This window comes from Lepidochelys kempii, chromosome 5 (genome assembly GCF_965140265.1).
Source record: "Lepidochelys kempii isolate rLepKem1 chromosome 5, rLepKem1.hap2, whole genome shotgun sequence".
Classification (NCBI taxonomy): Eukaryota; Metazoa; Chordata; order Testudines; family Cheloniidae; genus Lepidochelys; species Lepidochelys kempii.
The window spans coordinates 100,429,443-100,443,560 of NC_133260.1; the positions used below are offsets into that span (position 1 = coordinate 100,429,443).

At 40.7% G+C, this 14,118-nt stretch overlaps 1 protein-coding gene and 1 long non-coding RNA gene across 13 annotated transcripts in view; one reads left to right on the plus strand and one right to left on the minus strand.

The window, feature by feature from the left end:
- Positions 1-14,118, plus strand: part of LOC140911684 (uncharacterized) — a 100,646-nt gene that overhangs the window by 49,503 nt on the left and 37,025 nt on the right. The window contains exon 7 of one of the 2 annotated variants that reach the window (XR_012159086.1): positions 16-1,126. The exons of the other annotated variant lie outside the window; for it this stretch is intronic. This is a non-coding gene — a long non-coding RNA (uncharacterized lncRNA). Of the gene's footprint in view, positions 1-15; positions 1,127-14,118 lie in introns of those variants that run through there. 2 annotated transcript variants of the gene reach the window in all.
- Positions 1-14,118, minus strand: part of TJP2 (tight junction protein 2) — a 94,280-nt gene that overhangs the window by 25,577 nt on the left and 54,585 nt on the right. For 7 of the 11 annotated variants that reach the window (XM_073345179.1, XM_073345180.1, XM_073345178.1 and 4 more), the window contains 2 exons: positions 4,001-4,054; positions 155-279 (listed from right to left, as the gene is read on the minus strand). In XM_073345179.1, coding sequence (XP_073201280.1) covers positions 155-279; positions 4,001-4,045 — 170 coding nt within the window. In that variant the 5' untranslated portion in view covers positions 4,046-4,054. Of the gene's footprint in view, positions 1-154; positions 280-4,000; positions 4,055-5,139; positions 5,293-7,993; positions 8,252-9,950; positions 11,156-14,118 lie in introns of those variants that run through there. The other 4 variants (XM_073345175.1, XM_073345171.1, XM_073345182.1 and 1 more) reach the window with 4 other exon arrangements.

Consider the following 14,118-nt stretch of genomic DNA (forward strand, 5'->3'; position numbering starts at 1 on the left):
GGTCTGTTGACACAGAAGTCTACAGAAAGAAACACCCTGGATCAAGTCGCTGGGGCAGGCTCTCAAATCAAATCTGCACCTTTATGAAGGCTTTATTCATTCCCTTTATCTGCAAAACATTCCAGTCATGGAGGATATAAGGAAGCACACTTACTGAAGTAATCCATCAGCTGGGCCACCTGGGAGTACATCGGAGATAACGATGGACGTTTCACCATTTTCAAAATGAGGGTTGTCTCTGCCACCGGAAACTGCAATCCCAAACCCTCTTTTTGAATCCTAAAAAAATACCCCACACACATACATAAAACTGAACACTATTACATTTCAACATGGAGACAGAGATTATGATTAAGCCAACAGACTGTAATCAAAGCGACACTCACTTCAGATAGAAAAATGCAGTTCATATGTACCGTTGCACAAACTAGAATGAAAAAACAATCCACAAAGTAACCAATTTGAGGTTTCCATTGTGAAAGTCAAAACCCAAGCAGGCATGTCATCCTGTGACCAATAAAAACGATGAGAGGACTAGTTGTTTCCTGTGTGATCTCTTGTTTTTTCCCCACCAATGCTAACAATTCACACTGAATTAACTGCCAAGTAGAAAGCTGCAGTTGATTAGTGAATGCTCAAGACCCTGGAGCAGTTTTTCTAGCAATTAACAACTGAACATGCAATGCTATCTAAATTCTAATGACTACTTCATGAAATGGACTATGCAAAATTGTTGCTGATAAAAAAAAGCTACAAATGTGTACTAAGTTCATAAGTGTCTGGTGTCACCATCCACCACCCCCAAGCAGTGCATTAATAGATCATGAGGTACCTATGCCAAACCTGCCTCTGAAGAAAGGGTAGGCTGTCGTAACATGGGGCTTTTGGGATGCTTGAATGTGAACCAGAAAAGCATATACTGGGGCAATGAAAGAGGAAGCAAGACTTGTATCTAAACCAGAACACCAATAAATCCTGAATGCAGAGAAGTACAACAGAGTGTGTATATATATATATATAAACAGACACACACATACACACGTGCGCGCACACACACTCTACACTCATGAGTGTGTGTGTGTACATTCTGACTGATCATTTAGTACAGCTGGAGCCAGTATCATCTGCTATACTTAGTCACATTTCTGTCTTTTTTTAAAAATACCTAAAGTTACTTGTTACAAAGTTCACTATAACTGAAACATTAGAGAAGAAAAAAAAAATTTCTCTTCATATTTTCAGTTTAATTTATGTATTTCACAGCCCTTCCTGTGCTAGCCATACTCCCACTGACAGCAGTGGCAAAACTCAGTTCTCTCAGTAGGAGCAGGGGAAGGCAAATAAATAGTTTTATGAAGTTGATTTGACGCACTGAGCCTTGGTTGACACTGGCCAGGTTCAGGAGGCCTCAAGCTAAAAACAGCACAGAATTAAGACTTGATCCACTGAGAGAACTAATGGAGCTTGTTATCTCAACAAGCTTGAGACCATTTGGGCAGCAGCCTTAGATGGTGCAAACTGACACAACTTGGCCCAATGGAGCTATGTTGATTTACACAAGCTGAGAATCAGGCCCTTTGCATTTTTTTTTATAAATGCAAATTTATTACATAGTAACTTAATCAGCAAATCAGGGAATGCAAGGAAACAATGTTAACTAAACCATGTTGCGTGTTACAATATTTTCTATTCCTGTTTTCCCAGTCAAATGTGTTCTTTAGTGTGGATATAACAAAGTTTAAATGTACTATGTACCATCAAAGGCACATAGGATGTGCAGTGCAGCCAAGTAAACATTAGGTTTCAGAGTAACAGCCGTGTTAGTCTGTATTCGCAAAAAGAAAAGGAGTACTTGTGGCACCTTAGAGACTAACCAATTTATTTGAGCATAAGCTTTCGTGAGCTACAGCTCACTTCATCGGATGCATACTGTGGAAAGTATAGAAGATCTTTTTATACACACAAAGCATGAAAAAATGGGTGTTTACCACTACAAAAGGTATGCATCCGATGAAGTGAGCTGTAGCTCACGAAAGCTTATGCTCAAATAAATTGGTTAGTCTCTAAGGTGCCACAAGTACTCCTTTTCTTTTTAAGTAAACATTACTGTCCAATCCCCAGCTTTTGCATTTCTTGACTGAATTTAACCATTGTATTTAAGAGTGGGTTTTTGAAGTGGTTTTGCATTTATAATAATTAGCACAATATTATTATTACATTTATATTCATGGAAAATAATAATTTAGTATGAGTAATTTATTCTGCCTCTTCATGAATGAGGATAAAGTCATTGCCAATCTGTCTACATGCATTACACCCCCCCCCCCCCTTCAGAACTGAAACCACTGCTGATCTGATTGGGAATGTCCTCTGGATTTTAAATCTGCCTTTACATCTCCAAGAAACGAAAAGCTACACGCACTCCCTTTGTGGGGCCATACAGATGTGTGCTCAGTCTTCTGTAGCAGATAATGAAAACTAGCAGGTCACTGCATATAAGATACATTATTTCCCAAAAAAATTACATTAAAAGAATATTAAGGTTGCAAAGGCAACCACTCAAAATTTAGGAAACCAGAATTAAGGCTGCCTGTGCAACCTTAATTTGCCCCCTTGCATGTATGTATTATGATACAATCTTCAATTATAAGATAACATGCTATTTTTGTAGACTCCTGCCTTATTCAGTGCACAGGAGAGATGATGCTCTGTGAACGAATCAGGGTTGTGTTGTGAAGGAGGCTGTTGTCTATAGGACCTCTGCCTCATTTGAGCAGAGCAGGCAATAAATTGTAGGATAAGGAAGCTGCAACCTTTAGCTGATCCCCTGGCCATCCAAATGGCCTATGGGGGCCAGAGTCAGGCAGGACAGAGAGAGAACATCAGAGCTGCTCTATTTTGCTCCGGGGCCTGGCATGTCCAGGCAATGCAAAAGTGTGTAGAACCATTCTTGTAGTCCCCAAAATGTACAGAAATAAAATTTGTTTTCAAAAGACATATCTGACATTGCCTTTAATAGAGGAAAATTGAGAGTCGTACGTGTTGTACTATTCTCTCATATAATAGCAGCACGTGCATTTGATAATTATGATTAAGGCTAAGATTTAGTCATGGGTATTTTTAGTAAAGGTCATAGACAGGTCACAGGCAATAAACAAAAATTCACAGCCCCTGACCTGTCCATGACTTTTACTATAAATATCTATTACTAAATCTCTGCTCCTGGGCCCCCATGCTCCAGCAGTGGGGGCTGACTGCCTCTGGTGGCCCACTGCTCTGAGGCCCTTGGGGATGGCTCTCCCGATGACCTCTGGGGTCGCCGCCCCAGCCACCCCTGTGGCTGTTGCTGCTTGGGCCACCCCTGGGATGGATGCTCGGGCGATCCCTGGGGCCGCTGCTTGGGCTGCCCCCAGGACTGCTGGTGCTTGAGCGCTTCCCAGGGTCAGCTGCACCAGCCACTGCAGCTGCAGAAGTCATGGAGGTCGTGGAAAGTCACGGAATCCATGACTTCCACGACCGCCGTGACAGAATCGCAGCCTTAATCATGATTACAATAATTTTTATATCAGATTCTACTCTTCAGTATAATGGTATACATTTCCATTGATTTCTCAATGTATTTGCAATGCAGCTCCACATCTGAGATTATGAAGTATCCCTGGTAACTGTATCTGCTAACAGGGTTATCCTGTTTTTTAGTCAATTACATATTTATCTATTTGGCTGGTACATATTGCATTTAGACCGTCATTGCTCAAAACCGAACAGTAATAAAGATGGCATTTTAATGGAGTCTTTTAAAAATAGATTTAAAAAATCATGAGAATTTTGTGATTACCCAGCACTGAAAAAACCTCAAGATGAGCAATATCCATTTTGGTCAACAAAAATAACCAAGTTTCAGCTCCAAATATGTTAATAAAAATTGTAGTAGCACATGTTTAAAATAAAAGGAGCAATAACGCATCTGAAAACTAAAAATATAAACACACGCTCTCACCTTTTGTAAGGTCACAGTGTACTGTTCCCATATCAGTTCTTCCATGCCTGGGGCCTGTAACACAAAAACCAAAACCAAAAAGCAATTAACCAACAAGCAACATAAACAAATAACTACCCCAAAATAAAATCTGGAAGGTTCCATTTCAGAAACTGTTGAAACAACTAATTTAAGTATTCGATGGCGTCAGCTATAGAACACATTTGTTTTTATGTCAAATGACAATGAGACTAAAACGAAAAAAATTGGAGAGGGAATGTATATTTTGAATTTAGCAGGTTATATATATACACACACACACACACACCTTTGTGTGTGCACCCGTACATACACTCTGGTAACACACTGTGCAGGGAATATTCCCAAGGCCAATACAAAATAAATCACAACGTATTACCATTAACTGTCTGGATTCTGAAAATGGACAAAATATTGCAAATTCAAGACCAAGGGCAATTTAGAATCCATTCCTAATCAATGACTGGAAATCTGACCTTGAATTCTACATCATAGTTAATAAGATTCCAGTGCTAAAGAGTATTTACAAGTGGAAACCCCTCCCCAAGATGCTAACTTAGCAGCAATAAGTTTTAGGAAGAAGAAGAAAAACATCCAAACCTAAGTAAATAAGAAAAACTCAGCACTGATGTTAGGGAGCCAGGGTAACAGACTTGGCTGGATTACATCTCCCATGACGCACCACAGTCTCCCTTCTTGCTGAGATGCTGTGGTGCATCACAGGAATCACATGTAATCTTGCAGTGTGTCTGGCCCACAGAGAAAAAAGAAATAACAATCCCATGGGGCACCAAGGTAGCATTTCTGAATGGAAATTTTCTGTTTATGAACAAAAACGATGTTCACTTCAGTTTGTCTACTGAAAATAGACATGTTTCATGGAAAGCAGACACTTTTTGCAAAAAATTCTGTTACACAAAACCCCAGTTTTCCATAGAAAAGTAGTTTAAATAGAACTTTGACCAGCTTTAACACTAATCAAGAAAGGAGTAGACGTGAAGGAAGGAAGTGTATAAGTGTAGTGTTTTTAGAAGTATAGTTAACACTACAATAAGTCTACCTCTATTAGGCTATCCCCATCTTAATTAGCTATTTTGAAGTGTACTCAACGTTTCCAGTACCATTGTTTTATTGCAGCAGCAGACCATTAAGCACACAGTTGTTTCTGTTCTCTTGGATGATCAAAGACCCCATGAAGCGTCACAGGGAAAGAATTCACACAGCGGATTCTGGGTACACCTGGATTAGGTGGTCGTGTTTCACTGCGGAGGTCACTGGATGAAAAAAAGCTTGTAGTCCCTGCTCCAAACATTATTTAAGGAACACCCAAAATATTCCTTACTCTTATCAAACAGTTTATAATACAGAAATACATCTTAGCATACATCAATACAAACATCTTTATATTAATAATGCACCAATACTGTCTCTCTAAAAATGGATAGATAATCTCAATTTTCTATTTCTGAAGTTAGTAGATCCTACAAATCAAGATCTAGAACTACAAGTAATAAAAATACACTATAAAAGTCAAAGCAGAGGTTTTATGGAGGGAGGAGGTAGTGTTAAAACCTACAGAAATAAATATTTTAAAAAACATCTGTCTTCTCATCTAGCCTAGTGAGACAGAGAAAGAGTTATGGAGTTAAAATCATTACTATTAAAGCATTCTTGCCCTGGGTTGAGTAGATTAACCTACTTGCTGAAACACATGGTCAGTGAAATCATCATCTGTCAAATAATGGTGCTTCCAGCTATCCCATGTCACCAGCTGGCCAGTAGAACTAGACAGTTAAATTTCTGCTGCTAGTTGCCACTTTGTTGTCTCTCTCTACCTTCTTCCAACATGTGGGAGAACCCTGCACAGAAAAAAATCCTTGGGAACTGATGCGTTTTCAGTTCTGCTTTTCTCATTTGTTTGTTTGGTTTTTAAAACTATATGTAGCACTGGCTTGGGAGCAGGGGGATCTCAGCTGTCATTTCCATCCTGCAGTTTCCCTTGAAGAGAGCCTTAAAAATGTGAGCAGATATCAAATGATCTCTAAAATTGGAAGGACAAGCAGCTGGGCTCAATTTCTGCAACAACAGGCTGTGGGCTAGTCGTGGTAAAATCTGAAAGGACTCCTCCCACCAACAGCCAAAACATTTTTAGTGTAAAATGAGTCAGTCAGTTAAATTTGGTGTATATTTCAAATAGTCTTACTGTCCCTCCCCTCAAGATTCTGAGGCCGGCCCTGGGCATATTACGGTGTCCAGTGATGGAGAGGAAAGGAATAGACTGGCCAAGGTCAGAGGAAGCAAGCTGACCTAGGGAAAAGGCTCCATGTTTCAGAACACAAGCCATGCGTTACAACACAAGGACGCTGAACGAATCCTGAGCCTAGCCCAAAGAATGCTCTAGAGTCTAGAGTGATGAGGAAACGGAGGTAGGGAAATGATGTAGGGTTTATTTAATTTTATTTATTTATTTATTACAGGTCTGTACATTTCTTGTGATTAAATAAAGAGCAATTCTGTGTTAGATTTCTGTGGAAAGTGTCTGTGTGTTATATGCTATACCCACCATGGGGCCCCTTCAAAACGTAAACTTTGGGTGGAGTTCTGGGAGAAGGTGTGTAAAGATACAGCAGTATTCGGAGGGGCTAGCACTGGTTCCAGGGTCTGGGCTGGGGACCGCCTGGTCACAACTGTCAGGACAGGGTGCTAGACAGGATCTGCACCTTGAGACTGTGCCTAGGGACCTTAAGACTGGGACAGTGCCTGGCCTTTGTTCGGACTCTGGAGGCTGAACATCCAGCAGCGAAGTTTTTTCACAGCTATCTGGTAGAGTGCCAGCAGTGGAGACTGAGCAGATCAGTGTCAGTGGAAAAGGACAGTCATGCTTAGAAATATGTTAGCTGGTCATGAAAATAAATCAAGGAAGGAAAAATCTATTACCAAGACAGGACAACTAGTTCTTGACATACTGATAAAATTACACAGGCTATATAATGTACAGTACTGAATGGTCACCTTGGTAGTCTATCAGGCCCTGAAAACATCTGCACTGCCCTAAATCTCCAACTAATAATCTCTTGAACATTATAAAATGTACTGCTGCTTGCCAGTGCTGAGATGCTAACCAATACTGACAGATTAATGGAAAGAAGGAGAATGAGAGGGAGGGAAAGACTACAAATGTTACAAATCACCATCTGAGGAGCTCTGACTGTATCAGAACTAGGATTTAACCCTCTATCAAAGAGCAAAATTCCTGCTTTGTTAGAAATCAGTATCCTAAAGCAGAAGATGTGTCTCTACTCTAAATGCACCAAGAAAAAAAGCACCTTTTATTCTTGAGACTTTTTCATGTCATTGGCTAGCTGTAAAGAAATGCAAAGGGAGACTATGGTTTTTGTTTCTTTTAAAAAGTCTCTCAGGAACACAGTGGTTACTGCATTACCCACACACAGAGAAAGAACTGCTGACAAGAGGCACAAGCAAAAGAAAAGAACCCTATTTATTTGTCAGATTACTAAAACTATTTGGCGAGTTTACTCAGGTTTTTCCTTCAACTAGAACTGTGGTGTTTTCTATATAAATGAAACTTACTGTAATTAGCCAATAATGAGTTCAGTAGTGACTTCAGCCAGTACAATACTTCTAACTAAAATATCAGTATCAGGATTTGTTTAAATATTCATGGTGCTCAGATACCAAGGTGACAGATGCCTTATTAATAGCTAGAATGGACGGATCAGTAGCCCCTTGATTACGAAACTATTCAAGGGTGGAAATTTTGAATGACAATTTGCTAGAATAAAAATTACACTGTGTATAGAACACACAACCCTTGCTGATAATGATCACATATTTATACAATTTCTTATTACTGAGTTACCAAACACACACTTAAAAAAAAAAAACAACGACAATACCTGGGTGTGAAAGTGTAGGGAGGGCTTAGAACAAGATATAATGTAAAAACCAACTCACGTGCCCTTTTAAAATCCTCAACTTTTTCACTGCATGTGCCCACATTCTCTGTAGAGCTTGAGCGGTCTTCATTGTTGCAGGGTATATAATCTGTGCATCCCAGTCTTTTCATCAGTTTCCACCACTCAACAATGTTATGTAATTCTAATACAATAGTGGCCTACATACTCAACAAATCCTGCTGTCATTTCACACAGTAACACATCAAAACACAAAGAAGAAAAATCTAATACCTAAGCAAGCTCCACTTATGAGACACAAAAAACAATTAAGACAATTAACTTTAAATGTCTCAACACAGATTAATATGCATGAGGTTTTTTTAATTCTAAATCGTTAATACTTATGATATTTTTTTCTATAAATATACCAGAAACTTTAAGACAAGATTTGCATTTGTGGTTATTTAAAAAGTCAGACTATGCTAGTAGTATTTTATAGTAATAACCTGTGACCAGAATAAATCTTAAAGCTGAACTCTTAGGCCCCAATCCTTCAAAATCTTATGGACCTGACTAACTTTACACAAGTGAGTAATCCCACTGCTCTCAAGGGATTACTCATGTCGGTAAAATTATTCATATGCATAAATGCTTGCAGGATTAGGGCCTTATTTAGCTCCAGCAAACAAAAAGTGAGCAAAATATTAAAGAGGAACCTCATGCCAGTCTCTCAGTGACTTGCAAATACTGTTTTGTTTTTTCCTGAATACTAAATCAATAAAAACAGGACAAAAAGTTAGCCATACACCCTAAAGAGATCACTTTACTGTAAAATAAACTATCAGTCCTTTATCAATGAATGCTGTAAACTTTTGCAGATTTATACCTACAGTCTTTCCTCCTAAGGTTTATATAAGAAAGCTTCACAGAAAGTTAACTTAAATGTCAAACACAGAGAAACAGGCATTTGTGGCAAGTTTAACATGTTCACACACACACAAAATAGCATGTATATTTCATCTTTCGGTGTTGGAACACATTTGTAAACTGCTGAAGATTCATGCAACATTGGAAAACATCAGGTCATTTTTCCACAGGACAGGTTTAATGCAAAGCCCTGCTTTGCAAGCTTGCCCATGTAATCTCCTATATTTCTCTGGACTCACCAGGAGGGCTAGAATGGAAACAACATTGAGTTCCAAGACAACTGCCAACAACGCATTCTACTACATCAAGGACCATTTCTTCACCACCAACAAGGAAAAGTTGTTTTGTATGAACCTAGGACTAACAAGCTTGGCTTTGCATCCCAAAGGAGTGTGGAGTTACTCAAAAATAACTTCATACTTTAAACAAATGTTATTTCACAAAATAATTTTGAAATTTCATAGTTCTTCCTCCACCAAAACAACTAGTGGCATAGCAAATATAAAGCTGGCCTGATTTTTAAGAAATGCTGTTCATCCATAACGTGCAGCAAAATGGGGGCTCCACCCTGCAGGTGCTGTGCTCTCTGGCCTGACTTGGCAAACCTCTTAACATTAAGCATGCAAGGAGGCCCATTGCAACCACGTGCTTTGCTAGATCAGGGCCAGAATGCTCAGTAACTTGTAGGATTGAAACCAAAGAGTTACATGCTCAGCAAGTCTGGAAAAAACAAACAAACAAACAAACAAACCAAAACAAACAAAACAGGCCAAAAGCAAGTAAAATACACATATTCTGCTGCACCCCCATACATTATATTAAAAAAATAATAACAACAACAACAACCAACCAAAATGGTCATTTGCAAGAAATCCAAAGAGAGGGCACAGGTCTGGGATGGGTAAAAACACTGACATCACTAATACAGAACGATCAGAGACCCAAATTCAAAGCATGGATAGACCCATTTAAGTAGAAGAATGAGTTAAATAAAAGTAAAATGGGCAAGTACAAATGATCTGGCAGAGCTTGGAGGAACAGAATTTAAAACAAATAAATAAAAATTCATCCAGAAGAACATTTTTTACCTGTATATATTGTTTCTGTATCTCTGATGTCTTGTTGCTTATTTTATTCAAGCAACAGGCAGCAGGAACCATTAAATGGAAGCACAGATTTTGGCACTCACTGGTAGCCCTGTCTTGGCTCTCCTCTTGTCCCCAGATTGAGTGTCCACAGCATTCCAAACACAAAGTAAATACTAAATAGGAAAAATGTAATAAAAAATTAAATAGGTTGACAGTGCCTAGCCATGAAAAGTTAAAAACTTGCAGGAGGAACCAGGATCTATCCAACAATAGTAGAACCAGACCTACAAGACACACCTGCTTGGACCAGGGGGAGTGATTACAATACAGGAGGCCTTGTTTGCTTGGGTCTTGCCAAACCTTTTGTACAGCATAGTAACTGAGGGAAAGAGAGATGAAAGACCGATTCCGCCAGAGCAAAAAAACATCTATACAAAATACCAGACTTTTCATGCTTCTGCTGCAAAACAGTGGGATGCTCTTCCCACATATATCAGGAAATAGGCACCCAAAGTCATATGCTGAGTAGGAGACAGCAGACTTTTGGTCTTGTTCACCTCCAGAATGAGATATTTTAATATCTTCACAATTGGAACTCCCCAAGCCACTGGTAAGAAGGCTCCCTGAAACAAACAACTCTCCAAGTGATATACCAACAGCTCCACACCACCTGTTCTCAGCTGGGCTGCAAAGACAGTCTTCATCTTGCCAGAGAGACCTGGGACCAAGGCAATGGTGAAAGAAGGAGTCCGTTACTGCAGGCAATAATTCCCCAGGCACAATTGCCACTGTTAGGAAGTGGATGGCATGTGGAGATAAGAATCTTGGTGATCCACAGTTCATGTGGATTCTAGTTCGGACCTCTTTTTGGAGACAAACTGAGGTACTCATTTCAGGATGTGAAGGTTGCTCCCTGATTCCTTGCGGACTTCTAAATAAACAAATTAGATGCTTGTGAACCTCTTCTCTGGGTGGAATGGAATGAGGATGTGAATGTTTTGCAGATGATGCACAATGAGCAGGACTATGTCTCTTTTCCCCAGGACTTGGGGCAGCGAGGAGAGGAAAATACAAGGGAGAGGTGGAAGTTCTTGACCCAGAGGGTCTCAGAAAATAAAGGAGAGAAGCCTGCTGTTGGAGGCAGTTTCTTTCCATTGATTGAGACAAACCAGAAGCTTCCTCCTTGTTGCCACCCTCTGTTGAGGGGAAAGATAGTCAGAATTCTTGGTGAGGCTGGTATTTGTTGGTCCGACCTCTTCCCCTGTAGCCAGGGAAGTGAACAGACTGGTTTACCGGATACCTGTATCTATACCTGCCAGGTCTATATGAGGAAAGAGGATACCTGACACCCTTGTTAGGCCTGTTGGCGGCACGGGAGGAGTTAGAGGCCTGAGGTTTTTTGCGATCTCCTGGTATAACTGTACTCTTCGAAAGATCCTTTAAGGCCTGGTCTAAGGTTTCCCCAAAGAGATGACCGCCATCATAAGGAAGGCCAACAAGTTTGAGTCTGGCTGAAAGTTCTCCACCTGTTAAGGGACAGAGCCAGAGGGCTCTCCTAGCCACCGTGAGAGTTGCTATGTTATGGGCAGCCAGGTGGAGGGAATCCTGGGCTGCATCATGAAGATAGCAGGATGCCAGGTCACAAAGGGTGCACACCTTGCGAGATGACCTAGAAACAGGCCTCTTAGAGTGGGGCAATAATTTCCTTAGCCATTCCACCAGTGACCTAGCTGCATACAGGGAGTAAATGGAGACTGAAAGCTGGATGGTAGCAAATTCATAGGCACTCTTAAGAGCCTCATCTACCTTACGTTCTAAAGGGTCCGTGAGAACAGTTTCTCCCTCAACAGGACATGAAGATTTAGTGAAGAGAGATGCTATTACAGAATCAACTCTTGGTGCAGAGGCCCACAGCTTACCTTTCTCAGCTGGAAGTTTGTAAAGCTTAGCCAGATGAGTAGGTAATATAAACTGAGCATCTGGAGCCTGCCAGATGTTTTTAATTAAGGCACTGATGGATGGGTGAAGGGGAATGGTATCATCTGGTTTCTCCTCCACAAGATGGGGCAATTTCCTTGAGCCACTTCGTGAGGTATAACGTTTTAGCCTGAGTTGCTTCATAAAATATTTGCACAGATAGGGTAGATCCTCAATCAGGAATCTTCGAGATGAGTCTGTTTCACCAGGTGTTTCCTCAGGCTCGGAGGATACCAATTTCCCTTCCTCAATGAAGTCAGAGGAGACTCGGGTAACCTTGGTAGAGGATCTCCCCTTTACTTCCATCAGGGATTTGCTGGATGAATGTGGTTCATATGGCCCTTCCTCAGGCTCAGAGGACATCACTTCCCCTTCCTCAAAGGAGTCATTTATGAAAGGAATCAGGGACATTGCTTGCACTGAATTCCCTATAGCTGATAATCCTCTATACTCTCTGCCATTCATCTTCGCTTCCTTTGGAGCTGTAGGAGCTGAAGTAAAAGGAACTGCTTTTGTGTAAGGTGGAGCTGTGAAAGCTCTTTGTAAAGTCACTGGTCTGCTAATCTTGACAGGGAGTGCTTGGGAAGCAGAAGGAGTCTTCACAAATGCCTTAGTGATAAGAGAGGCATGGTCTGGCAAAAAAGTGGGAGGCAAGGTCACATCTTCCACAGATAATCTTGAAGCAGAGAGGGAGGAATAGGAGGAGAATTTCCTACCTCCCATGCAGACTTCTGTGCTGCTGAAATAACTCCTTCAAAAGAGCAGCTGACAGGCATTAAGAAGCAGAGTCCCGGATCGCTGAATGGCTCAGAGGTTCCTGGACAACCGAGACAAACTGGACTCATAAAAGTAGCTTGCGAAGGATGATCACAATGGGAACACTGCTTGCCTTTCCTCTCTTGCTGGTCCATTCTGATTAACTTCATAGACGTTGAGGAGAAGCAGCACGAGGAGTAGCGTGCAACCTATTCCCAGTGAAGCAGAGAAGACTGGGGAGAAGACAAGGCAGTACTACAAGTAATGATGGCACAGTGCTATATGCAACATGATTGGTGCTGCTACCTGCCACACAAGCAAAGCAAGGAACTACCTTTCTCTCCAGACAGATGTATTACAAGGGTACACAAACTTGCAGTGTAAAGTCAATGTTATATCACCCCAAATCAAATAATAAATATTACTTATCATACAAGTATTAATAGACACCCACTATATGGCACTCATTTAGCAACTGAATGCCAGTCCTTGAGAAACAAGACATCCTTTTCACATGGAAAGTAATTTGGTGCACAGAGTTTTGTTCAAGTGCACAATCTTTCTAAAGACTTGTCCCATATAGCACCATGGAAAAGCACTTTATAAAGAAAAGTATTATAAATCCTATTTTACCAATGGAGACACTGAGGCATAGGGAGGTGGAGTGATTTAGCCATGATGGACTTGTCTTTACAGGGAGACAAATAAGGTGTGTCCTTAACTCTTTGAATTAGCTTGCTCAAGTTAACTAACACAAGTTAAAAATCTTAGTGCCTCCAAGGAAATCTGTAGTTTTCACACAAGTTAGCAGGTCAGGTTAAATCCTAGGCTCCCCCACAGTCTAACTCAACTTGCTAACATGGATGAAGACTAAAAATTGCATTGGCTTCACTAGGATTTTACCTTGTGTTAGTTAACTCGAGTAAGCGAACAAAGAGCTAAGGACACACGTTTTTGGTTAGTGAAGAGACACCCTATTTCATAGGCAGAACCAGGAACAGAACGCAGGCCTCTTTATTTCCAATCCAATGCTCTAGCTACTGGACCATGCTGCCGCCCAGCTTTCTTCCCTCCCTTCTAGCAGCAAACATAGTCACGTTTTGCAAAGAAAGGCTGTATCTACAATAGGAAAGTTAGGAAGAAACATGGACTCATGATGGAAACTGTAGTTAGAGCCACAAAATTTGCTGTTGTTTCTACCCTTTGCTGCAGAATTATACCACAGAATCCAGGGACTGCGAGGCAGAATTTAGGACCAGACTGCTACGGAATACATAGGGCAATGGCTCTCGTGGATATGGGTACGGTCATCACGCTACTGAGAGCGGGGTTAGATGATACTGAAGTAAAAACGTCCAAGTTTTGTTTCCACTACAGCTCCACTGTTGCAAACATTGGTGGAGAATTAAGAAGCCCAATTTTCCTAGTGTAAACA